Below are 26322 nucleotides of genomic sequence, written 5' to 3'. Positions count from 1 at the left end.
AGAATCTTAAGGTGGAGAAGGAGAGGAGGAAGATTTGACTTCAAGGGAAATGAACAAGTGACAAAGGACCTGGAGGCAGCCAGGTCTGCCTGGGTTTTGAGCTGTCCTATTTACAACGGTGTATTTGATCAGCGAACAGCTGTGATTTTCCTGTGTCAGATCTAAGGCTCAGAGGAGGGCATGCGTGCCCTTGGCTCGAGGGAGGTCAGAGTACAAGGACTAATCAGAGCAGAGGTTTTTCAATTTATTACAAAATTTCTTACGCAAATACAGCTGACCAAAAGGTCTAAAAACAGCCCAGACTCTTCCAACCCTGATCCACCTGCAGATACAAGGATTAAGCCATGCTCACTCACAGGAGAGCCCTTCTTAGAAGAATCGCCTGTACCTTGGGCGGCTCAGAGTCTTGGGTCCAGTAGCAGAGAGGAGCCCAGCACGGGTGGACAACCCCTTGAAGCAGCCCTTGGTGGCAGCTGCTCTGGGTGAGGCAGCAGTTTTAAGTTTCATAGTCCACATGTTCCCATCACACAAGTCAAATCAAGGGATGGAAGTAAAAGGAAAAAGCAGAAGGCTGGAAAAGAGGGTGCAGGTGGGGGAAGGGCACACAGTGGGCTTCTGAGGTGCTGACAATTTCTTGATCTGGATGGAGGGACAGAGTAGTCACTTTAAAATAATTCTTTAAATTTTACATACATGTTATATACTTTCCTGTATGTATGTTATATCTTAAAAACTTTAAATGTAAAAAAACCCAAAACCAAAAGTAAAAGGCAAGTAGTGGATAAGGTGGCTAATGATGGAGCAGAAAAGAAATTAAAGCGCAGAGAGGATGAAGGGATAGGACAGCAAAGATGGAAGACGAAGTCTCGGAGGTGGTAATGCTGGCCTCAGTTTCTCTTCTTCTGTCTGGATACTGGTTCTACTTCTAGGTACTGGAGGCCAACTAGCATACCCAGGATTGAGAAACCTTAAATACAGAGAACAGATTAGTGTCCCTTGTATGTCTGTTAGGGCTAGGACAGTTCTCATGGGAGGCCGGGTGGTGGCTGCATGCTTACTTGCTACCATCAGGGGTGCCAGGACGCCGATTGTGGGAGCTGCAGTCCCATAGACAAACAATTCGGAGAGGAAATGCCCCAGGGCGAGGAGGAAGGTCCAGAGTGTGATGTGGTAGAGCCTACAAGGGGGCAGACAGAAATGGGAACTGAAGTACTGCTTGTTCTGTGCAGAGGAAAAGTCATGGTCAGACCTAATACAAACACAAACCCTGGAAGTGACTATGGCTAGAGGAAAAAGAGACTTGGTCCTGAGAAAGACATGGCTGCTTGATCACATCCATTTATTCTCTACTAGGGCAAAACTGAAGGTTTCAACTGCTAAACTCCGAGGAGAATGGTCCAGGCACCCACAGTGGATCTCCACGTCTTAGCAAGGGTGTGAAGCCAGCTATATAGCAAAGCAGTATCTGGATTACGGCAATCCCACGAGGTGTAGATAATTTTGGATCAACCACGCTTACATATTCCGCTTATCACAATGGCTTGGCTCTGTAGTCAGAATCTACCTGGCAGGTGTTTGGCCAGGGTCTGCCCAGTGCTCCTATGATAGATGCCACAGAATAGAGGGCTTGAATGGGGGAATGAGCATCAAAGACCTCTTGGGGGCTTTTAGATGCTACTGCAATGTGGGCTGGTTATTTTGTGTCTTATCCTAGGAAAATGGTCAGATGAAGGACACGGTGATAACCTCATGGGAAGAGAACTTTTTCCTCAGCTTTGGCAAAGAGGTGGAGAACAGACAGGTTACGGGATGATTGACCATTTGGATTGCTGATATTTTTTTTAACTAAAAAATTTTAAATTATGAAATACTCCAAACATGCAAAAAAAAAAAATTAGAGATAATAGGATACTATAGTTTACCCATGTGCAACCAATACCCTGCTCCATCAAACCTGGACATTTTGACATTTTTGCTTTAGATACTTTTTTCTAAGAAATAAAATATTGTAGATATCAGTTAAAGCATCCTGTGTATTCTTATCCCACCGTGATCTCATTCTCCTGCCTCCCCCTGCCCCAGAAGGAATCAATATCTTAAATTTCATTTTTATCATTCCTGTGCATATTTATATTAAATCCCATTTAATAAATATGTACATATGGGAGCTGACTTCGAGTTTCCAGTTAGGGAGATAAAAGAATCAAAGTGCACATCAGAAGTGCATGGACAAAAGTCCCAGGCTAAAAAGAGGTTGGAAATAGACATCGGCATTTGCCGCTGTCCTATATTTGAAGAAGGGGAAATGAATAGGTAATAGAGGTAAAGATAAGTCTGACTTGTTTTTGCTCATTCCTAAAGCAAACAAAAGATACACTCCTTATACCTATCAGCAATTTTCATCATGACAAAGGTCTTTAAAATGATTCCATCCTTATTCCTTCCCAGTCACCCTGAGAGGTAGAACAGATACACTAGTTTCATTTTATACATGAAGAGACTGAGATGCAGAGAAGGTATATAGTGAACTTGCTGCTACCAAAAAAACTGAAACCAGAGTCCATTCTCTTGTTTTCATTCTCAGGCCTCAGGCTGTTTCCACTAAACCACATTGTTTCCAAAATTATATGTCAATCTAGAACAAGTAAACCACAGTTTCAAGTTAAAAAAATTAAAAAAAAAAAAAATACTTGGAGAGATAGCAGGGCGCATAGCCCTGCTTCAAATCCCATTTGAGTCAGTCTTCCCCATTTTAATTTAATTGGGTCTCTAACGTGTAGATCTGCAAGATCAGGAATGAAAATCACTACCTCCCAGGGCTGCTAGGAGGAGGCTTAATCAAGGTTCCATAGATGAAAGCTCTTGGCACAAAAGGAGGGGCCCAGTAAATATCATTACCTCCCCTCCTCCCCAGATGCTGAGAATCTAGATAAGACAAAAATATTTTAGTGTGAAGTTGGCGTTTCGGTGGCCCCATCCACTGACCTGAGCAATCTGCACTTTGATTGTGGTGATGACTATAGTTGGGAACAAGGCTCGAGCCCCCTCCAGAGGCCAGCACCAGTTACAGCATTCTCTAGACAAGAGACTAGGATTGTCTGCAATTGTTCCTTCCACACTAGTCTATTTGAATACCCTAGAGGCAGAATACAGAAGTCCTGGGTTCTCTTTCACCCTCCTCTGCATAAACATACAGCAATTACTTGTGGGTTCCTTTTTTAATGGATTATGATTTCTGATCATTCCTTGCTTAAGGAGGAATGTGAGAATAAGGTATGTGTGGGTGGCTGCTCTAAAAAGAGCACACTACATCTTTAGTAGAAGAAAGGCTGATTCTTTAGTAAAGAAGAAGGGTATGGTGCAGGCCACTGGATCATGGCACCGCCAGTGTGCTCTGTCGGTTCCAAAGAATTTTCAAACTTTAAGTATCTGTTAGGCCTATTACTTTTTTTAGACCTGGATGGAACAGAACCTGTTAACATTTTGTTATCTGTATTCTAGGCTAATATGTATCAAAATAAACAGGTCTCCCAGGGGAGGACCACAGTGGGTATGCTTAGCACCTGATTTACAACCAAAGTTCTACTAAAGCTCTTCCTTCCCTTACATACGTCTTGTTGTGGATGTCAATGGCACAGAGGCAGCGAATCACTGATGAAAGTAGTGTCCAGATCCCAAAGGTCCGAGCTTGGAGGCCATTCACTATGTAACAGAAAAAAGCAAGTGTGTTGAGAAAGGGAAGGTTAGGGTTCCCTCCAAACTCTTCCTACTTCACTGGGGGCTCTGGGGAGGCAGGACGCCGAGCCTGAACTACCTTTGGCTGGGCAGAGTGGAGGGTCTGGTGCTGCTCATGGGAACGAGGAGGAATGGAAGGAATTCCAAAATGAGAACTGCTCAGCTCCTCTTCAAATGTCTATAGCTGGGCAGGGGAGTTCTAAGAGTGGAAACCCAACAGAGTCCACTTGGATGTAGTAGTTTATACCTCTGCCCTGGAAGCTACTCTGGTATTGGTGAAGCCCAGCGTACCTGGATCAGGACAGGTTTAGGGGAATGTCATAGAGAGTGGTCCAGCAATACAGGATACCTGGGAGGTCAGTAGACTCTTAAGGCTGTTGTGGGAGAGAACTTGGAATACTGGGACCTATCTAGATGACTACATCTCTTAAAGACCTAAGTCCCTGGGTCTTCTTTTGAATCCAGTTCTATATTATTCAAACAAAGCCCAAACCAGGCTGGTTTCCTGTACACAAGGTAGTGGAACAAAGGACTGTTTCTTTAGTGTTTGCTGAGGCCATCCTGCTCTGTTTGTGGCTTTGTCCTGACTCTGCTGCAGTAAATGTCTTATCCTGAAAGTAAGGATGGTAATCCACCATAACAGTGGTTCTTGAACCTGGGCATTTAGTAGATCAATGGAAAACGTTTTATAAAATTACCAAGATCTGGGTACCAGACTAATTAAATGATACTCTCTGGAGGTGGACCCTGGGCATAAGCATTTTTCTGAAAACCCCCTCCCTTGGTGATTGTAATGTACAGCCACTGATCTAAGGCATTCAGTGGTCGGAATGCGAAAATAGTAACAGCAAAGATACTTCCTTTGCTGGTCTATTGAGCAAGAGAAATCTCAAGGGACACGACTGAAAACTGAAGTTTACTTGGGCTTTAAGGATTTTCCAGCCTTTGGAAAACCAGAGTGATATTAATTTCATGACTTGATGACCTCTGGATAGTAGTAAGGTGAGAAAAAATCACGTACGCCAACCAAATATTTAGTGGTTAGCGCCAGTGGGTTACATTCTTTATAAATCAATTTGATAGCTCTTCTGATAAAAAAATGAAGGAAATTTCTGTAGTTAGAGAGATACAAAAGTGGAATATTTCACCAACCCTAACCAGATGAGGCATCAGGTGAAACTCTACTGCTATGATCAGCAGAGTACTATGACAGTCCCCGCATCACCAAGGAGGAGGCAGTCTCTACTTCTGGACTGGATACAGACAGACAGACAGACACATACCACACGTACTTCTTTTGCTCAGCTCTACTGACCTTCAAAAAGTCACATGACCCCTGGGCTTCTCTGTCTCAACTTAAATTCAAAGGGCTAGATCAGATAACCTCTAAAACCCTGTGAATCTAGACAGGATTCCTGGACCACGTGAGGGCAGTGTTTGAGGGTGAAAGTGGAACCGTCCTGCTCACTCTTCTAGGTTCTTTACTCCTACTGTATTTCAGCTTTGTTCAAAATGAGCCTTAGCCTATTTAGTTTCATTTATACCCAGATGTTACAGAAAATGAGCTAGGTCAGAGCCTGAATCTGGGTTAGCTATAAATGTGACACAGAATTGTCAGCTGCTGTGAAATGCTGCTGCAGCTCAAGCTACCCCACGCATCAGCGCAAGGAAGCGCAAGTTGAAATGTGAAAACACTCTGAGCAGAGAGGCTCAGGAAACTGGGAAAGGCAACCATGGGCCTTATGAAGTTTCATTTTGAGAGACCAACTTGGAGGGATCTTGGATGTCTTCTCAGGGACTATGTCATCGTTTGGGAAGACTTTAGATCAGTAACGCTCCATCTGCAACATGCAATGTAGCTATGAATCCCATGACCTGATTTCTCAGGAGGGCTGAGATAACATGAAAAGCTTCTTTATGGCTTTCTAGTGGGGGCATCCAAGAGTCACCAAGTAACTCTCTTTCTTCATTTGTCCTTGTAATGTCTTTCTTTCTTTCTTTCTTTCTTTTTAACAGACTAATTGCCTAGGGCAGTGTAAAATGAATAAAAGGTATTCAGAAAATCTTTGGGGGAAAAAAGGGCTAAGTACTATCCACAAACTCTATTACTCTAGTGGCTTCCAAAGGCTAGAGTAGGCAGCATCAGAATCACCTGGAAAGTTATTAAAAAATAGATTCCTAGACCCATCTAGGGGGTGAAAGTTTCAGTAAATAGTTTTAGAGAGGGAAATGGGCACCTATGCTTTGTTCATTTGTTTGTAAGTTTCCTAGGTTATCCTGATGTACAGCCTAGTGTGGGCACCACAATTTATGCCACTCCTGCAAAGGATGCAGTTCTTTGACTTCTTACCCAGGTCTGGCTTGCCGGTGTAGAGCTTTTCATAGAGAAAGGTGTGGTCTCGGAAGCTTTGCAGCGTGTTCCCCATGGCTATGATGGACACCATTACCAGCCAGCTTCGTAACACATTCAGAAAACGGCTCATGACTCTCCTCAAATCTGAGAGGGTTTCTTGTCTTAGTAAAAAGGCAAAGGACATGAGACAACAGACTACTTCAACCATTAGCTCTCTCATCTCAGTACTTAACCTGTGTCCCACTCATGAGGGCTGTACTAAGCTTTTTTGGTCAATCACTTCATAAATTCCTCTGCCAAGTCCCCTAGGTTCATCTGTCCCCAGTTATCTTAAAGTGTCACTCTTACACAGGGTTAGCACTCTGCTTTTGAAACTTTGCCTTAAGCCAAAGTATGATGACCTTTACCCAGAGTGAGAAAAGCTAAATAATGCAGTGGGTAGAAATGACAAACCCAGCAGAAAAACTGGAGAGAAGAAAGGGAGCAGAAGAAGAGGTGTATAAATATTATTATAAAGTAAGAAAGTGGATTTCTGTGAAAGACTTGCAGAAACTGGTTTCACTATTTAGTCATACTAATAGTGGTGAATCAACAGTATATTTTCCAATAAGTGGCAATTTTTCCAAAATATTATCTTACATCAGAACTCTTCTCTTGGCTGCAATCAGTCCTTTAACACCTTTTCTTATCTCCTGGTTTCTCATGTCATTCTTTGTAATACAAGTGGCTGAAAGGTGATGATAAACCTACTAAGAGATACCTTCCAGGCTATTGATGACATCCTTCCAAGTGCACAATTGAGTGGAACCTATGGTGTGAGGGGGCAATATTTACATCCTTAGGTTTTTGTCTACGCTGGTTCTCAGGTATACTATGCTCTCTAAACTAGAATAATAATCTAAAAGTTAAAAATAAATAAACTGCTGTGACTTGAGAACTAGTATGCAATTATACGGGGAAGGAAATAGCAATGTTGGCATTGGGATGCAAGATAAATTATAATAGCTGATAATTATTGAGCACTTGTATGTGCCATGCACTGAGAGAAGCACCTAATATGTATTGTAGGTGCTATTAATATTTCCATTTTACAGATGAGGGTTGGCACAAACAAGTTAAGTGATTTGATTGAGGTAACACAGCTAGTATATGGCAGAGCTGAGATATAAAGCATAGTCTGTTGGATTCTACATTGCAATACCACCTCACTGTTTTCAGAATAGTTTGATGAAGTTTCCATTTTTGAGGAAGACAGTCAAGTTGTATGGAAAATACACTTAGGTTATGTACTTTTCTTTAAAAAACCGCTAAGATCAACCCTTGCTGAGCATTGATTTCAATCAGCTTGACTTAAATAAAACCTACGTAGATAAAGAATCTAATAATGGAATTACTTCTTCCTATCTTCATTACTTTTTTGGGGGGGCATGGTTTATCTGTTGTCAGATTAACTTCTTGGAGTTGACATGGTGACAACTTATCAGGCTTCCTTTGACACTATGGCAGTGGATGTATGGTCCTACACACTACCCAGATGAAACAGATATTAAAGTCAGCCATGGCTCAAGACAGTGTAAAGCACCAAAACAACAAACAAAAAAGAGCTGAGAGGAAGGATGAATGGATAAATCGCTCGAGGAAAGGTGGATCACAACAGTGAACTTTGTCGAAGTCCAAAGAGAATAGGACTCTACTGGACATCACTGGCAGTTACATCCTGGGCCAGGATGCCCCCTATCCTCCCTCATCAGGACTCAGGTTCTCTCTTCCCAGGGTCAGAAAAGCTGCATGGATGTCCCCTCTTTTTGACAGAACTGATGCCTTCCATTTCACAGAAGCTCTTAGAAATCCCAATTGATAGCTGATGAGGGCAGAGCCTGAGCGTTTTCCTGAACTGCTCTACCAATCCCCCAACCCCATTTCCCTAAAGCTGAGGGCCTCCTAGAGTATGCAACGTCTAGTCTCAAATTTTGCCCTGGCCCAGCCCAGCAAAGATGTGGTGTTAAAACTTGAGCCGAGAGAAACGCAATCTTATCTTGCCCCTACCAATTAGTAGCTGTGTGACCCCGGGCAAATCATTTACACTTGACAGCCTAGGTTTCCTCAATTGCAAATTGGAGATTTAAAAAATACTTATCTCAAGGGTTTTTGTAAGAACTACAGGAGAAAGTGAAGGTTCCTTGCACCGTGCTAGGCTCATAGTGGTCGCTCATTCATTCATCCATGCATTCGTTCCCCGAACCTATCAAGCCTTCATTTTCTTAGCTCCTCCTTCTCATGGTCTCTCGAACCCCTTTTCCCCCAAAAAGCTACCTCTCCCTGGATACCCTCAATCAGATGCCACACAGACACCTACATCCTTCTTCTCTCCCATATTCTCCTTACCTGGCGACTGGAACCCAGCGCAGCAGCACCAACAGCAAAGACGCTACCCCAAGACAGCTCCAGCCAGAAGTCTACCTGAGCCATTTGTTCCCGCCCCCTCCTTCATTCGGCTCCAGGATTGGGCCGTTTCCCTCAGTCCTCGCTCTGATTGGCTGTTCCGGAATTGCTCAAGCAGGAGATGGGGCGTGAACCCCTTTACTGCCAATCACCGGATGCTCTTGCTCAAGTCTCAGCCCCGGTACGCCCCTCACGCAGTGAACCCGCCTGTCGAGTGTGGCGGAAGACCTCCGGGCTTGGCGTCAACCCTTTAGGGGCGGAGGGCAAAAAAAAAAAAAAAGCGGAAAACCGAAGTCAAGATTCTTCTGCTGAGAGCGGGCTCCGAGCCCGCGCTGCGCAGCGGTGACGACATTCGTCCGCACCCAAAGTCGAGCGTTGTCGGCGCGGGGTAGCGGGCGCCTGCGCAGTGACTCCGAGCGGGCGGTTGCTTGTTGGTTGTTGTAGTAACCGGGGAAGCAGCCGTCCGCGGCCGCCGTGCGCTCGGCTGGCGAAGGAGGGAGCTAGGCGCTGAGCGCGGTCCCGGCCTGCCCGCCCCGAGCCATGGGAAGATGAGACAGGTAAACGCCTACGCCGGCGCACTTCCTTACCCGAGGGAGGTGCGCTCCTGGGTCTGGGCGGGTGCCGGCCGCTGCACTTCCCTCTTAGAGTCCGGGAGCAGCTGTTGGTTTCCGGGCGCGCTAGGCTGAATCGCTGCGGCAGAGTCGCCCGCGTCCTTCCCGTGGGGAGCATTTAAGGAACTACCCGGGATTGGGGTGAGCAAGGGCTGAGAGGCTGATCCCTATAGTGCGAGGACGCTCCCTGGGCGAGTGTCCTTAATCTTCTTCCGAACGTCCTGTCTCTCCCTGCTCTGCAGGCAGCACAGGACAGGTTGGCATCCCTTCCTGGTTGGAGGTTTTGTTTTGTTTTAATTGAAAGGATATGCCAACATTTGGGAAAGATCGAGAAATCCCATTGGGAATCCTCGGAAGAACGCCTTTGGAGGTTGTTAGATATTGCCCGTTCCGCTGAAGATCTGTAGGGATCCTCTGGATCTGCATTTTTAGGTTCTGTTTATAACTTATATAGAAAAAGGAAGTTTGCAAAGATTGACATCAAGTGGTTATCTCTGAATTATGGGATTATGATCATTTAAATATTTTAGTTTTCTTTATCTGTAATTTCTATTCCTTCCTCAACGAACATTTTTCCTATGGAAAAAAATATTTGTTAGAAATTGGAAATATGCTAATTTTCATTTCTGTTCGAGATTCGGGTCATAGTTTGTGGTTTTTAGCAAGGGAGAGTAATTTTTGAGAGAGTTAGGAAGGACCTTTTTTCCCCCTAGATATTTATGACCTTGATTCAGGAGAATTTATTAATCTTTTGGGTCAGTGGTTGAATTTATTTTAGTGAAAACATGAGGATATTTTTACCCGTATGCTTGTCATGGAGGCTAAAGAAATACTTGTAAGGATCTTAAATCATGAGTTTTTACTTTTAACCCAGGTCTGGTTTTTCTAGCAAGGAATCTATGTTTAAGGCAATAATTCACCTAACTCAGACTTTCCTAAAAGTTAAGTAAGTCTTACCTTTTGGTGCATGTTGGATATAGTATTTAAAAGAAAGATAAGAAACTCTAACTTAGTAACAGTTCTTCAAATACATAGAGAAAAGACAGTCTGGGAAAAAAAGCTTGATTTGGTGGGAGGGCATATGTGAAGTATTGTGATAAAAGGTAAGCTAGAGATTGGGCACCAGTTAGGTAAATATTTTTATTACTTGAGACATCATCAGCAATAATCAACCAATAGATAACTGCATGTGTTTCAGATCTTTTGGCTTTCTTACAGGAATCAGTGCCATCCAAATTGTTTGATCCAGTCTATGTGCCAGGAAAGGTCTCTGAGCCCCCCGTCTGCTGACTGCATGACAAACCCTAAAGGAAATGCCAGTCGTGATGGCCCGGGACCTGGAGGAAACAGCATCATCCTCAGAGGATGAGGAGGTGGTAAGCCAAGAGTAAGTAATATCAAGCCTGCTTTTGAACCTTTTTTTCCTAGGATGGGAAATAGTTCTCTTTTACTCTTGTACCCAATATCTTTCCTTTGGTATCGCCTGACTCTGGTTTTAGCTTCTACCCATGATCTAATTCAAGAGCTTATTATTTGGTCCCCATCAGCTATCTGAAATGAGATAAGGCTCTGGACTCACGAGTGAACATCAGCTCTAGATTTTGCAGGAAGTAGCTCTCAGTGAACTCTAGATCAGAGCTCCTAACAAAGGAGATTTTTAACTTTTTAGTTATTGAAGAAAAATAAATCTCCAAACTCTGTGACATTGGTCACGTTACTTTCTCAGAAACCTTTACAATGATAGAATGATGAAAATATGGAGAAGTCGGGTGACTTACCACAGTAACTGTAGCAGGACATTAAAATTATATAGCCTGTGCTCCATCTATTGAACCACATTGTTTCCTGAGGTTTTTTAGGTAAGAGTCAAGTTTCTCGATTGCTGGGTTCTCATAATAATAAAAATGTGAATGCTAACGATACATGCAGCTGCTATAGATGATGGTAAGGGCTTTAACTACTATATCTCATTTAATTTGGAGATGTTATTATTCCCACTTTATTAAACTCAGCCTCACGAATATCGAAGTACTTGCTCAGGGACTCAGAGTAAGTGATGGATTGAGATTCAGACCTAATTTTACTGAATTTTGAAGTACTTCATTGTTTTGCCTCCTTTAACATTGTTACTTAACACAGAGAACAAAGAGAAAGACTTGCTTAAAGTTAAGATTAGTTTTTAAGATTTTCATCAAGTTCTCTTGCATATGTGTGTGCTGTGTAACCTGCAAAATGGGGATACTGTCTCCCAGGCTGTTCTATAGGGTTTGTGGTTAGAATCAAATAGAATAATGTGTATGAAATTACTTTGTAAATTATGAAGTACCATACAAATATAAGGCATTATTCTTACTGGCACTAATATTGAATTATAAGGTGGAAGACTACATTATCTAATATAACTTTAAAAAATTATTGAAGCATTATTAAAATTATTAAAGCTTTGGGGAAAGACTTCTCATTACTTTTAGGTTACAGAAAATAATAGAGATATGACATTATATTTGGGTCATTCTCATTTAGGATAATTAAATGGATAATTCCCTCTGGCTACTTTGCCTTCTTGTGACTTTTTGCTTTCTGTATGCTGCCTCTTACCCATTTCACAAATTTTCTAACTGCTTCAAGTATTGGTCTTTCCAATTTCAAGATTATTCTTTTACTCCATAGATAGCTCTCTTATTAGTGGGCTTAGAGGTTGGGCCTAACAAGTATTAGGTTGAACTGTATGAAATTATCGTTTTGTTAGGTCAAAAACAGTCAAATATTGACAATTTCAGTTGGTTCAACCTAGTATTATTGTAGGTACTCAATAAATACTTGCTCATTGAATGACTAACCAAATGAACGAATAAATAGAGGCTTTGTGCTATAGATCACATTATATTAGGCGTTCTTAATTTTTTTTTAATGCTGTGGATCCCCTCTCAGAAAAATATTAAGTACTTAAAATAAAATACATATCATTACAAAGAACACAAATTACACTGAAATGCAGTTATCATAATTAAAAAAAAGACTTGTGATACAGTGATATGTGCTTTCTCATTAATACATTAAATAAGATTATTCATGTAAAACATGAAGAAGTTAAATTTTATTTCCTAAAGACAACAGTAAGAAGACTGTTTTTGCTTAGTTTGCATAAGATCAGCACACTATAGGGTGGTCTTTGAGTAACACTTGTAAGTGGGGAATACCGGGAAACATCATACATATCTGGACCATCAATGTGAGATGTCACCATTTGGTAGCTGAACAATTGCCAAATCATTCATTGTCCAGACTCATCACAGGTGACTCGTCACAGATTGTGATCACAGGTGATCTAGTGACAAGTTTAATAACTAACATAACTTAGCAGTAGTGATACATGTAAATGATATTTTAAGATACTGGCATCGACTATAAAATGGTATAAAAATCTGTAATTTCGAATAGAGTCAACAGCACAGATAATGCTAATACTGCTGTGCTTTGCTGCCTGTATTTGTAATTGAGAAATGTTAAATTTGTAGAAGTTAGTGAAAATAAAGGTATAATCCCTACTTCTCTTCCCCAGTCCAAATTCATGGACCTTCTCTTCTCCTTCCTTTCAAACTCCTGTTGATTTTTGACTGTTAATCTTGTTCCATCAGGTCATTGTGTCTTTGAGACACTTATTTTATACATTAGGAATCTTAAGTTGGTCTTGTTCACACTTGGAGCAATAAGCTTGCATTTAAAAAGTTTTGGAAGTTAGATAGGCCTTAAATCATCTTCAGGATTTTGATTTGATCCAAAGATATATATCCATGGACATCTGTTAGTCTGCTCAGATCTCTAGCCTGTATTAAAGTATTAATGCCTTGCAGTCCTGGACTTTAGGACTAGAAACTGTCCAGGCAGTACTTGTTTTGCATGGCATTATTTAAAATAGTAAATGTAAAAGGGGTTCATTTTCTATATTTTCCTTAGGGATCCCAAATACAAATTTATGTACAGATGTGGAAACTTCCATAAAAGGATTTAATACAAGGTTTCTTTTGTCTCTGAAAAAATAGTAACTTTAATTTCTATCATAAAAGCTGGCTTTATATCAGGTGAAAAGATAGCATTTACGTGGAAAAAATAAAAGATTATCAATAAATGATTTTACAGCGAGTGGCACAGAAGTTCGGAGAAAGAAGGCATCACTGTGGGCTGGAGGAGCTGGGGAAGGCTCTGTGGAGCTGGTGAGACGAGCTGGGCCTTGGAAAGTGGGATTACATGTACAGAGAGACTTGGGGAAGGCACTGATATGAGTAATGCATGGAAGCTTTGAATTATGTAGGTGGGATCCCAGGAGTGAATAATATATATTCCTCGTGAAATTGCTCCTTAAAAACCAAAACGTTCTTAGGCTTTCAATAAGATAAATCATAAACCAGGTCTACTTTGGTAATTAATCGTTCAAATACTTTGTTCTTTCATGCCTATAAAGAATTTTTAAAAAATGTATACCAGTTTCTAGTGTGAATGAAAATTTAAGGTCCCAATTTTCAGTTCTCTAATCATTTTGAATCTTTTCCCTTTAGCACCACCTGGTGGGAGCATGATTTTAATGACAATTTAGCATCTGCCTTATGTGTGTTTTGGTTGACCTTACTGAATTAATAATTTGTCTACTATCTCTTATCTTTTCACAGATTGTAAGTGAAAAGATTTCTCTTGTCAGGGATTTGGGTTTCCACAGATAGCAAAGTTAGGGCCTTGGCTCTTCCCAGCTGTGTATCTGTTGATTGTGTTCCTGACTCTTGTGAGACATTTTAAAGTTTACTGCAGTAATCTTTTGTTTGTAAGTGTTAAGGGACAGTGATGCCGTAACACAGTTTGTAGCTAGTGCTTGATTGACAAGGAACTTTGGATAGTTTTCAAAGTTTCTACGATTTTGTAGTTTATATTGCTTACTTTTCTCCTCTATCCTCTGACTGAGAAATACAGTGGAAAATTAAAATTGGAGGAGATCACAAGAATTATTTGGCCCCATGCTTATGTCTTACAGGTGTTTAAGATTAAAACAAGAAAAACACACAAAAAAATCCTTGCTAGAAAATGCATGCTATAAACACCATTTCTCACAAGTGGGCACTATAACTCAGATCAAAGAGCAAGAACAATAAGCATCCACATTCCATTTCTAGAAAACAGGAAATGAACTAAGTATGGTGTTCTTTGTTTTCCTCACTAAAAGGCTTTTGGTGGTGCATCCCAAATCTAAAGACTGTCATACTTCTAAGATTGGCAGCCTGGCAGCCTGTTAATTCAGAGTGTGGATCTTTTAAACTTGGGCTGAGAGGGTCTGATTTGGCCTTGGGATTTGTGGTATGGCCTTTGTTAAGGGGTGTGGTCATGTGAGGTTTTGAGAGCAGCCTGAATCTTGGCTCAATAGATCTTACTTCATTGAAGAAATTGATTAGTTTAAGTTCTCAAAGATTTGAGTTTAAGATGTTCCATATATAGAATAGCACTGAAATGTGGTTAGGGTGATGGAAAGGTGGAAAGAGCACAGACACTTGGGTTCAGATACCTTTCCCTTACTCAACCTTGGGCAGATTACGTAACTTCTCTGAGATACCTTCAGCTCATAGTGTGGGCAAGAGGGTTAAGTGAGATAGCATGTGAAGGCTCTTAGTTTAATTCCTGGCTCATAGGAGGGACTCGAGTCATTTCTTTTTCATCCTACCTCCCTGCGCTAAAGAGGTTGAAATCTCTTATCTGTGAGTAAATATGTATCGCCTGAGATGGATTAAACTGAGATTTCCTGAGGATAGGAAAAGAGGATAAAGTCAGAGGTCCTTTTCTGGAGGAAAGTATCTCTTCGTCCATTTAGTGTAGGCTTTCTTTAAAATATGTGGCTTTAATTGGGGTATTAGTATTTAGGGTTCCTAGCTCAGAATCTTAGGATGGGTCATCAAATTGGCTTAAAGGGACTACAGGGTATAAAGGGGATATATACATTATTGTGAATATATCAGTTAGAATTCTTTAAGTATTCTGGATATTAAAATATAATTGTCCTAAAAATAAAGAGAATTTATTAACTTGTATTTAGGAAAGACTTGATGCTTCAACTCCAAGTGTGTCACCCAGGATCTCATTTATCTCATTTTTCCTGTCAGGTCCCCACTGACTTCCTTCCTTACCAACAGCTTCAGGCTCTCCTGCCAAGGTCACAAAATGACAGTAGCACTTCCAGACCTCTCATTCTCTTACACCAAGAGAGGCCATTTCTTCTTGAGCTGCTAGAGAAGAGAAGGAAAGCATTGTTTTCTCAGAGGGTCTCACAACATGTCACCTGACCCTCAGTGGCTCCATCTGGGTTATGTGCTCACCCCTGAAGCCACCAGTATAACTGAGGGATGGAATACCCTGATTGACTGATATCAATCAGGACCCATCCCTGGATCAAGGATGGAATTAATTTTCAACAAACCACATGGCTAAGAATGGGAGATGTATGGTTTCCCATAGGACGTTTAGGGTTCTTGTTTCAGAAGGAGGGAGAAAGTTGCTAAGTAGCCAACCATAGTGATATATTTCAGCTGTTAATTCAAATTTTGAGCTATAAATAAAGCCTTTGCTATGGTTGTAGGGATCATCCATGTATCATGTGGACTGGAGGCTGCAGGAGAATTCCAGTTTTGGTGTTCCATGCTGAGGCAATTCTGACCAAGGACAACAATATTCGAATAATTGGAGGTGAGTATGACCTCCCTGACAGGAGGCAGGGCTGGGGATGGCCCTGACAACCTTGTCTTGCAGAAGTTGATATCACCTATAGATAGGGAAGTAACCATAGCCGTCAGAAGAAGCTACTGGTTTGTTATACTTGAAAGGATTATTTATGATTTCTTGGATTGTTTTCTGCATATTAAATTGTTTTTACTTTTTGATTTTTTTTCAGAATTATGTATATGTTTATTATTATTTTTTTATTCTAGTAAAATATACAAAACGAATTTTACCATTTTAACCATTTTAGAGTGTACAGTTCAGTGGCATTTAGTTCGTTCACAGTGTTGTGCAGCCATCACCACTGTCTAGTTCCAGAACGTTTTCATCCTCCCAGAGGTAATCCCATTAGTCAGTCACTATCCAGCCCATCTGCCCTTACTCTACTTTCTTTCTCTGGATTTGCCTGTTCTGGATATTTCATATAAATGGACTTGTACAGCATGGTGGCCTCTTTCAGGTAGCATAATGTTTTTAAGGTTCACCCACGTTGTAGCATGTATCAATACTTCATTCCTTTTTATGGCTGAATAATAGCCCGTGTATGGACATACCACATTTTGTTTATCGATTCATCAGTTGGGGAATGGTTGTTTCTACCTTTCGGCTATTGTAACTAGTCCTGTACATTCAAGTACAAATTTTTGTTTGAACACCTGTTTTCAATTCTTTTGGATATATACCTGGGAATGGAATTGCTGGGTCATATGGTAATTCCATGTTTAACTTATTAAGGAACTGCCGAAGTATTTTCCACAGTGACTGCACCATCTTATCTTTCTACCAACAATATATGAGAGTTCTCATTTCTCTACATCCTCACTAACATTTGTTATTTTCTGGTTTTTAGGTTATAGCTGTTATTTTCTGGTTTGTAGGTTATAGTGGGTATGAAGTGGTATCTTACTGTGGTTTTGATTTGCATTTCCTTAATGACTAATGACACTGAGCATCTTTTCATGTACTTGTTGGTCATTAATATATCTTCCTTGGAGAAATGTCTATTCCAGGCCTTGGCTTATTTTGTAACTGAGTCTTGTCTTTTTGTTGTTGAGTTATAAGAGCTCTTTGTACGTTCTAGATACTAGCCCCTTATCAGATATATAATTTACAGATATTTTTCCTGTTCTGTCTTTTCACTCTCTTGATAGTGTTCTTTCATGAGCAAAAGCTTTTCATTTTGATAATGTCCAATTTATCTTTTTTTGTTGTTTATGCTTTTGGTGTCTTATTTAAGAAACTGTTGCCTAACCCAAGATCATGATCTCTCTGCTTTCTTCAAAGAGCTTCATCGTTTAAGCTCTTATATTTAGAGCTAAATGGTCTTTGAATTAATTTTTTTATATAGTGTGAGTTAAGGATCTGTCTTCATTCTTTTGCATATTGATATCTAGTTGTCCCAGCACAATTAGTTGAAGAGATTATTCTTTCCCTATTGAATAGCCTTGGTATTATTGTTGAAAAGCAGTTGGCCATAGGTACATTGGTTTATTTCTGGACTTCTAATATTCCATTGATCTGTATGTTTATGCAAGTACCATATTGTTTTGATTACTGTACTCTTGTAGTAACTTTTGAAATTGGGAAGTGTGAATCCTCTAACTTTGTTCTTATTTTTCAACATTGTTTTTTGATATCCCTCGCAATTCCATATGAATTTTAGGATCAGCTTTCCCATTTTTGCAAAAAAAGGTCGTTTTTGTTAGAGAGTGCATTGAATCTGTGAATTGCTTTTAGGAGTATTGTCATCTTAATGTTAAGTCTTTTAGTCCCTGAACAAGAAATGTCTTTCCATTTATTTAGATCATCTTTAATCTTTCATCTTCATCTTTCAGCAGTATTTTAATTTTCAATGTACAGTCATGTAGCTCCTTGGTTACATTTATTCCTAAATATTTTATTCTTTTGATACTATTATAAATGGAATTGTTTTCTCAATTTCATTTTTGGGTTGTTCATGTTCAAGCCAATGTGTAGAAATACAATTGATTTTTGTACATTGATCTTGTAGTCCTGAAACCTTGTGGAACTCCTCTATTAGCTCTAATAGTCTGTGCTGGGTGGGAGTGGGGTTCTTTTGGATTGTCTATGTACAAGATCATGTCATCTGCAAATCGAGATCATTTTAACTTCTTCCTTTCCAACTTGGATGCCTTTTTTGTTTCTTTTCTTGCATAATTGCTCTGACCAGAACTTCCAGTACAGTGTCCAATAGAAGTGGTGAAAGTGGGCATCTTTGTCTTATTCCTGATCTTAGGGGGAAAGCTTTTAGTCTTTAACTGCTCAGTATGATGTTAGCTGTGGCTGTTTCAAAATGCCCTTTATCGTGTTGAGGAAGCCCCCTTCTATTCCTTCGTTGAGTGTTTTTATCATGCAAGGGTGTTGGGATTTTTTAAAAATGCTTTCTATGTCAATTGAGATGATTCTATGTTTCGTTTCCTTCATTCTGTTAATGTTAATTGATTGACATTTATATGTTGAGCCACCTTTGTGTTCCTGAGATAAATCCCACTTAGTCATGGTGTATAACCCTTTTAATATGCTGCTGGGTGTGGTTTGCTAGTATTTCGTTCAGGATTTTTGCATCTATATTTATAAGGGATATTGGTCTATAGTTTTCTTTTGATGCCTTTATTTGTCTTTGATATCAGGGTAATGCTGACCTCATAGAACGATTTCCCCCCTCCTCTTTGAAAGAGTTTGAGAAGGATTGGTATTAATTCTTTAAACATTTGATAAAATTCACCGGTGAAGCTGTCTTAACTCAATTCATTATTAGTAAAATGGAGATAATATCTATTTTTAGGCATTGTGAGAAACAAATGTTATCATTTAATGTTTGGCACACAGTACACACTCAAAACTTACTCTACTTGTTGAATAGGATCTGCTCTACTATGAAATGACTTCAAGGTCTGTCCTTGCTCCATAATAAGCCAGGAGTTCAGAAGATAGTGAGCACTTGCTTCTGGGATTTGAATCCTCCTCCCTCCCCAGGGGTCCTTGTGTTCTAATCCCCTCAGCAAGTTGCTAGGTTACCTCTTAAAGGGACATGGGTCATTTATAGTCTCTGAGGCCCAAGCAACTGAAGGTTTACTAACATTTGCTGAAAAACTCCCTCCAAATATGACTTGAGTTAAAACACCAAAGGTGGGTTTGAAAACAATGGAGGTAGATAATTGCCCCAAAACATACTTCTTTTGGCGTGCTTGTCACATAAATGAATCTCTGTATCCAATGGCAATAGGCAGTTCCTTCTTTTTAAGAATATCTTAACATTTATTGGAAATTAGTATCCATCGATATAGTCATCCCATTATTCAAGCAATCACTATTTTTTAGAACTTACGTTTTTTTTTTTACCTTACACATTCCTGTGGTTAAAGAAAAAGCCAAACGGTTTTTGTTCTTAAATTGTTTTTGAATTTTTAGTATCTTCCTAATTCCTTGAGGTTTAATAATTTTTTTCCATCTTTCTGTATATAAAGAATGATTTGAATGACTTTTGCTAGTTTCTGCCTCAGATTTCTGAATTTTTAAACACTCTTGGTCTACTTTTTTATTCTTTGCTCACTTAAATAGCTGACATAGATCTGCTAAAATCATAATCCTGTGGTTAAATCCCCTTGAGAAGTGTATCTGGGGCATTAGTTATCTTCTGTTGATCTTATGTTAGACGCCAACCTTGTTTTTTCTGTTATCTAGTAAATGTTTTATTGAATTCACTGTTAATATTTTTGGTACAATAGGATTTCATATGCTTTATTAAATATTCCAGGAATATATTTTTCCTCACTATATCCTCGTTTTTTACAAAATTGTATATGCTTTGAACACATAAATGGGCTTGCATTTTAGAGACAACAGAGGTAGTTTCAGTTTAAAGGTATCTTTTCCTACAATGAAAAACCATTTTATAATTTGCCTTTGCTACTTACATACCTTGAGAATCAGGTCTGCCACTGAGCACAGTCATGATTACATTTTTCTTCTGTATTAGGAGAAGTAGGAGGAAGAGTATTAATAACATTTTAATTATTTTATTTGCTATATAAAGTGTATAATTTACTTTGTATAATACTATGTGTTAATACCTATTTTACTACATATTTACTTTTTTATTATATAAAAATTTATTATGTATCGACAACTATTTTAAAGGCTTTATACATATTACCTTGTTTAGTGCTTACAATTACCCTATAAGGTAAGTATCTTTGTTATCAATCCCACTTTACAGATGAGGAAATAGAGTATAGAAAAATAAAGTAACTTATTCGAGATGACAGCCAGGAAATAGTAGAGCTGGGATTCAAACCCTGGCAATTCAGTTCCGGAGACATACTCTTTCTCTTATTCCCCCATGTCCCGCAGTTCCCATGTAATCAGTCATTCTCTATTTTTCCACATACCTTACTGCTCATTGTCCCTGTGGCCTGGTACTGCAAGGCAAGCACTGCAGAAAAGGCACAGTCCTGGTCTCCAGCAGTTGATGATGTTTTGGCTTTTTGCAAGCGTAAAAGAGATGTCAGTGATCACAGTTATAATGAAAAGGCCTGATTTTCTTTCATTTTTCTAGGTTTTAAGAATAATATAGTGAACACGTGTGTACTCGTTCCCTAGATTTTGCCATATTTGCTTCTCTCTCGCCAGAATTAGTTTAAATGCTTCATGCCTAAAGCCTTTATTTAGCATGCATCTCCTAAGAACAAGGGCAATATGCAGGCCTTTTAGGAAATTGTTCTATAGAATTCTTAGCTAACTTTTTCAAACAATTTGTAGTGATGCATACAAAGATTGAATTTAATGGGCTAGAGTAAATGTTAACCTTTAGGGATATATAGAAAGCTCACATGATTACAGACTTTCCTCTTCGACAAGGACCACAAGCACAGATTGCTTGCAGGGGCCAGGCAGGAAATATGAATATGTGAAGCAGGCGGGAGGGGCTGTGCCGATTTGGACAGTGCAGGCCTGTCCTGGAGGAAGTACTTGCCTTTCTCCAGCTGACTCTTGCCATGCCAGACAGCCCAGGGTTTTCAAGAGAAGCCCAGAAATCTAGATTTTTTATATGAATTCCTCCAATTTCAAAGGTTAGAAATAAATTCAGTTTTATTTCTAAAGTACAGTGAGCCATGAACATTCCATGTCTGCATATTGGTTTTAGCCTTCAGGTCTCCAGTTTATAATCAATAAAACTGGGAACCAGCATTATTGCACAGAGAGGGCTATCTAGAGCAGTGGTTCTTAACCTTTTTGGTGCAGTGGACCCTGCTGGCTGTATGGAGATGTCTACAGGTCTCTTCTCAGAATAATATTTTTTAAATGAATTTAAAAAATTACATATGACTACAAATAAATCAATTGTATTGAAATATAGTTATCAAAATATTTTTAAAAACCCAAATTTGTGATATATATGCTTTTTTTATTAGTGCATTAAATAACATGATCTAGTGGTAGCTTTGTTAACTTCCATAATTTTTAAGTACCATGAGAATAAGTGACATTTTGAAATATCTGTAACAACTATAAAATAATATTAAAATCCCTGATTCCTTTTGGTAGCAGGGTCCAGGTACCTCTAATACTACTCTGCTTTGTTGCCTACCATCTCGATTGAAAGTCATATTAAATTTTAACTAGAAATCGGTGAAAACAAAGATGTTTAGTAAACATCCATGCTTAGTAACCCTCAAGAGATCTCAAGTTAAGAACTCTTAGTCCAAAATAATACGCAGCCTCAACTTTTAGTAGCATAAAAGTAGCAGTATAATGTTACTGAGTGTAATTAAGCAAGCTACCCTTACAGTTTATGTCTGTTTCTGCAGTTAACTTTCTGGTTACTGAATTTGATTCTGTTTTTCTTTAGAACGTTATCATTTATCTTACAAGATTGTGCGAACAGATAGTCGCCTGGTACGCAGCATTCTGACAGCCCATGGATTTCATGAAGTAAGCTTGTTTTTACTTCTTCATCTCATCTGTCCAAAAGTTGAAAATTCTAGCCACCTGACTATCAGTTAAGAGTGCCAGCTCTAAAAAGTACATGGGATCAATGCTTAGTGGTGATGTAGAACTTGCATTGAATTTCTGAGTGACTTTACCAGTTTCTCTGTGCAATACATGGAAAACATTTTCACAAGATTTTTTGGGGAGGGGGGGAATATATATACATTTTTGCAATATTTTTAGGCTTGGGCTAGAGGCAGAGTTGCCTGTAAGGAACTGTCTGTTACTCAATTAAGGTTCTTTGATTGCAAGCAACAGAAACACACTCTGCTTAACTTAAAACCTAAAGGAATTTGTGGGAAAAGTGTACACAAAATGGCTAGCAAAATCAGAGGAAAAGCCTAAAAGGCAGACTTTTGGAATAGAGACCAGAATAGTTCAGGGGATCTGGGAATAGGAATCCTCAGGACCATCTCCTCAAGCCACCACCATGTAAGTGACTCGACTCCATTCATTGTCCTTATGCCTTTCTCCACTTAGGAATCACACTCTGGAGACAGAATAACTGGCCCAGCTTGGGTCATGGATTTACTTCTCTGGGGGAGAAAGAGGTGATTGGCAGGTCCTTTAAAACCAAGGAGTATGTTATTCTCAAAGAAAATTGGGAAAACTGGGATGTTGGCAGCAAAGAGATGGCAAAAATCATGGACAGACTTCTACTGTATTTTGAGAAAATGGGTAAAGATCTGGTTGCTAGCTGCTTATCCTATGTTGAGGTCTGATACTTGTTCACATCCTGTCTCATTGCTGTTTTATCTCCAGGGCTTAATATGGCCCCTGCCACATCATAGGCACAGAACACATAATTATTGAATGAATAGACAAAAGAATTCTTATGAACGAATGAATGAATTCTAAGTTTGTTTGCTACTATAAGTTTTTAGTTCAGTATCTGCAGAAGATAAAGACACTCTGAAAAGGGAGTTGTGAGTTTGGGTCCTCTCATACTTTGATATGGAAGAATATTAAGAGACATCATGAAATCTTGTAGAAGGATTAATTTATTCTACTTTTTGCATTTGGGATTTGCCCAACTCTTTCATTCTTTAAACTTGATTATCCCCTATTCTCTATATTCAACTTTTGTCTTGCTAGGCTCATATGTTAACTTGGCCACTCTTTGTGGATAAAAAATCTCTGGCCTCTTCTGCCATCCTCTTCTTAGAGAGGGGCTATCTCTGATGTTTTTATCTTGTCTTTTTTCTGCCCTCAGGTTCACCCAAGCAGCACTGACTATAACCTAATGTGGACAGGATCCCACCTGAAGCCCTTCTTACTTCGCACCCTTTCTGAAGCACAAAAGGTTAATCACTTTCCCAGGTAATGCTCTGCTAGCTACTTTGCTCCATTTAAAGGTACCTGACATTATCATGGATTTAAATGTAAAACTTAAACGTAGGAGAAAATCTTTATGACCTTGGATTAGGTAAAAGTTTCTTAGATATAACGTTAACAACATAATCTGTAAGAAAAAAATGGATAAATTGGACTTCATTAAAATTTAAAATGTCTGTTCTTTGAAAGACACTGTTAAGAAAATGAAAAGACAAGCCAGAGACTGGAATAAAATATTTATAAACACATCTGATGAAGAATTTACATCCGTAATATATAATAAACTGTCAAAACACAAAAATAAACAACCCTATTTTTCAAAATGGGCAAAATATTTGAATAGCTATTTTACCAAATAGATATATAGACATGAAAAGATAACGTGAAAAGATGTTCCACATCAATCATCATTAGTGGAATGCAAATTAAAACCACATGAGATCCTACTACATACCTATTAGAATGGCTAAAAACAAAACAAAAAAAGACAACTAGAACAGTAAAATTTTGCTGGTAGGAAATGCAAAATGGTACAGCCACTTTGGATAACTATTTGATGGTTTCTCATTAAGTTAATATATACTTCTGCGGTGGTTTTAAAATGTGTCCACAATGTTCCTTGACATTGCTTTCAAAAGATTGAGGTTAATTTCTCTTTTTGAATGTAGGCTAGACTTAGTGACTGACTTCTAATGAATAAGGTGTAACAGAAGTAAAACTGTCACTTCTGAGACCAGGTCATAAAAGATATTGCAGCTTCTTTCTTGCTCTCTTGCTTGGATCACTTGATCTGGGAGAAACCAGCTGTCATGTCATGAAGGTACTCAACCTTATGGAAAAATTCACATGTAGGGAACTGAAGCTTCCTGCTAACAGCCAGCCCCATACGAGTGAGCTATCTCGAAGTTGGGTCTTCTACTCCCCGTCAAACCTGATGACTGAAGCCCTGGCCAACATCCTGACTGTAGCCTCACGAGAAACTCCAAGACAGAACAAACCAACTCTGCCACTCACACATTCCTGACCCACAGAGACTGTGTGAGACAGAAAATGTTTATTATTTTAAGCTGCTATGTTTGGGATAATTTATTAGGCAGCATTAGATAACTAATACTACTTACTAAACAATCTTATTAAACCCAGCAATTCCACTGCTAGAGAGATGAAAATGTACATTTACACAAAAACCTATAAAAACTTATGTTCATCTAAGAACCTGTATACAAATGCTTATAGTGACTTTATTCATAATCTTTAAAAACTGGAGACAGCTTATATATTCTTTAGCTGGTGAAGGGATAAACAAACTGTGGTACACCCGAGCAATGGACTACTTCTGAGCTGTCAAAAGGAATGAAATACTGATACTTGCAACAACAAGGGTAAATCTCAATTGTGAAATTGAGTGAAAGAAGCCAGTCTCAAAGGAATACATATCATAAGATTTTCTTTATTTAACTTTCTGGAAAAGGAAAAACTATGAGGACAGAAAACAGATGAATGTTATGTTTGCCAGGGCCTGGAGGTGATTGGAAGGGTTGACTACAAAGGACTTAATAACTTTTTGGATTGTTGAAACTGTTCTATATTTTGATTGTGGTGGTGGTTACATAACTGTATGTATTTGTTCAAGCTCATAGAATTATACACTAAAAAGGACAAATTTTCCTGTACATAGATTGTACATAGATAATAAATCTGACCAAAAAAATCCATTCTATGAAAATGCTTAATAAACCTTTGGGGTTGATAAAGTGATAAATTTAGGATATACTGCTATCTTCAGTAACTGCTCTAAAACTGTGAACTCTGAACTCTTCAGAACACTGGAAAACCTCAGAGTTTACTGAAATGGAAATACTTTTATGATTTTTAGGTCATACGAACTAACTCGGAAGGACCGACTGTACAAAAACATCATTCGAATGCAGCATACCCATGGATTCAAGGCTTTTCACATCCTCCCTCAGACCTTCCTGCTGCCAGCTGAGTACGCGGAATTCTGTAGTAAGTGCTTGACTCAGAGCGCTCATCCTCAGCAACTGAACTTGGGACAGACTTAACCAAAGGGCTGCCGCAAGTCAGTAACCAATCAAGGCTTTTCAAAGCCTTAAAAAAACTGTTTCTTTAGTAAAACAGCTACAGAGATAACTTAAAACTGTTTTTATTCTGGCTGTGTACCTGCATGTTTGTTCTTAGTAAGACTGTCAGTATTATATATGTAAGGGCACATTGGTGTAATATAAAAATACTCTTGGTTTATACAAAAAGTCGTCTTTATTGATAAGAGTTCGTGCCCATGTAAGGATGTATGCACTTCTGCATATGAACTATGTGTGCACACCCTTTTTGGTGTCTCTCTTCCTCTTGCCATTTAGGGAATATTCCTGTCACCTTGATTTCTGGACTTGTGTGACTTATGTTCTTTGGGGTAAAGGATCATGTATCTTTTGGTGTTAGGGTTCAGAGGTACCAGTCAGTCACAACCTCTCTTCTTGGAGTTGAGACTAATCGCAAAATATACATGGAAGCCAAATAAAGATTTCAATGTCAGCTGTATTTCTGGTAAATCTAGATAGGGACAGGTGGCCTTTGTTCAAGTGTCAGTGAGTTTCTTATTTCTTTTGCCTTGAAGTGAACTTACCTCCCCAGATCCAAGCATAGGAGATGGACTATTTCAGGCTTTCCTTCGTGAAGCAGAGCCTGACTTAGTAGGCCTAGTGCAAGGAGAAGGTGTGAGGCAGGTCTTTCGTGAGAGTCTAGATAGTAATAATAATAACAACTAACATTTAATGAACATTTCCTTTCTATTAGGCTCTCTTCCAAGTGGCACTTGTACTCTTATTCAATGAATTTTCCTCTTCAATGAATTCAATGAAACTTTCCTCTTTTCCTTAGATATCCACTTCTCCTCCCCAGAGGTGATCAGTGTTCCTAGTTTTTTACATATCCTTCTAGAGATACTCTCCGCATTTACTAGCATGTAGCTTGAGTGTGTTTTTGAACAGATGGGAGTGGACAATACACATTGCTCTGCACTTTCCTATTTTCATTGACTAGCCTGTCTTTGAGACCATTGCC

The 26322-nt window shown here is 39.2% G+C and overlaps 2 protein-coding genes across 5 annotated transcripts in view; one reads left to right on the top strand and one right to left on the bottom strand.

Annotated features, from left to right (window-relative positions):
• Positions 1 to 223: 223 nt before the first annotated feature.
• ERG28 (ergosterol biosynthesis 28 homolog) lies at positions 224 to 8686 on the bottom strand. Of its 4 annotated transcripts, none has more exons than XM_011370832.2 (6): positions 8474 to 8686; positions 6728 to 6896; positions 6086 to 6249; positions 3608 to 3702; positions 1059 to 1177; positions 224 to 967 (listed from the first exon to the last, which is right to left on the bottom strand). In XM_011370832.2, exons 2-6 carry the CDS (start codon positions 6790 to 6792, stop codon positions 814 to 816), a joined length of 597 nt encoding a protein of 198 aa, XP_011369134.1. In that variant the 5' UTR covers positions 6793 to 6896; positions 8474 to 8686; the 3' UTR covers positions 224 to 813. The 4 variants fall into 4 exon arrangements, with proteins under 4 accessions (XP_011369134.1, XP_011369135.1, XP_011369136.1 ...); XM_011370833.2 differs by having other exon boundaries at positions 3612 to 3702; XM_011370834.2 differs by lacking the exon at positions 6728 to 6896.
• A 253-nt stretch (positions 8687 to 8939) lies between these two features.
• The window catches only part of TTLL5 (tubulin tyrosine ligase like 5), a 226136-nt gene continuing 208753 nt past the window's right edge, over positions 8940 to 26322 (top strand). The window contains exons 1-6 of the mRNA XM_023537039.1: positions 8940 to 9087; positions 10360 to 10528; positions 15755 to 15861; positions 21767 to 21849; positions 23120 to 23226; positions 25118 to 25248. Coding sequence (XP_023392807.1) covers positions 10455 to 10528; positions 15755 to 15861; positions 21767 to 21849; positions 23120 to 23226; positions 25118 to 25248 — 502 coding nt within the window. The 5' untranslated portion in view covers positions 8940 to 9087; positions 10360 to 10454. The remainder of the gene's footprint in view (positions 9088 to 10359; positions 10529 to 15754; positions 15862 to 21766; positions 21850 to 23119; positions 23227 to 25117; positions 25249 to 26322) is intronic.

Source organism: Pteropus vampyrus, unplaced genomic scaffold, assembly GCF_000151845.1.
Source record: "Pteropus vampyrus isolate Shadow unplaced genomic scaffold, Pvam_2.0 Scaffold177, whole genome shotgun sequence".
NCBI classification, from domain to species: Eukaryota; Metazoa; Chordata; class Mammalia; order Chiroptera; family Pteropodidae; genus Pteropus; species Pteropus vampyrus.
This window is presented reverse-complemented; position numbering and strand designations above follow the sequence as displayed.

What these genes read in the sequence shown, in the direction of transcription:
- ERG28 (XM_011370832.2), bottom strand. Translation starts at nt 6,792, where the DNA reads ATGAGAAACCAGGAGATAAGAAAAGGTGTTAAAGGACTGATTGCAGCC. An exon ending in CACCGGCAAGCCAGACCTGG is followed by an intron (nt 3,703 to 6,085) that starts GTAAGAAGTCAA and finishes TCTGTTACATAG; the next exon opens with TGAATGGCCTCCAAGCTCGG. An exon ending in ACATCCACAACAAGACGTAT is followed by an intron (nt 1,178 to 3,607) that starts GTAAGGGAAGGA and finishes GCCCCCTTGTAG; the next exon opens with GCTCTACCACATCACACTCT.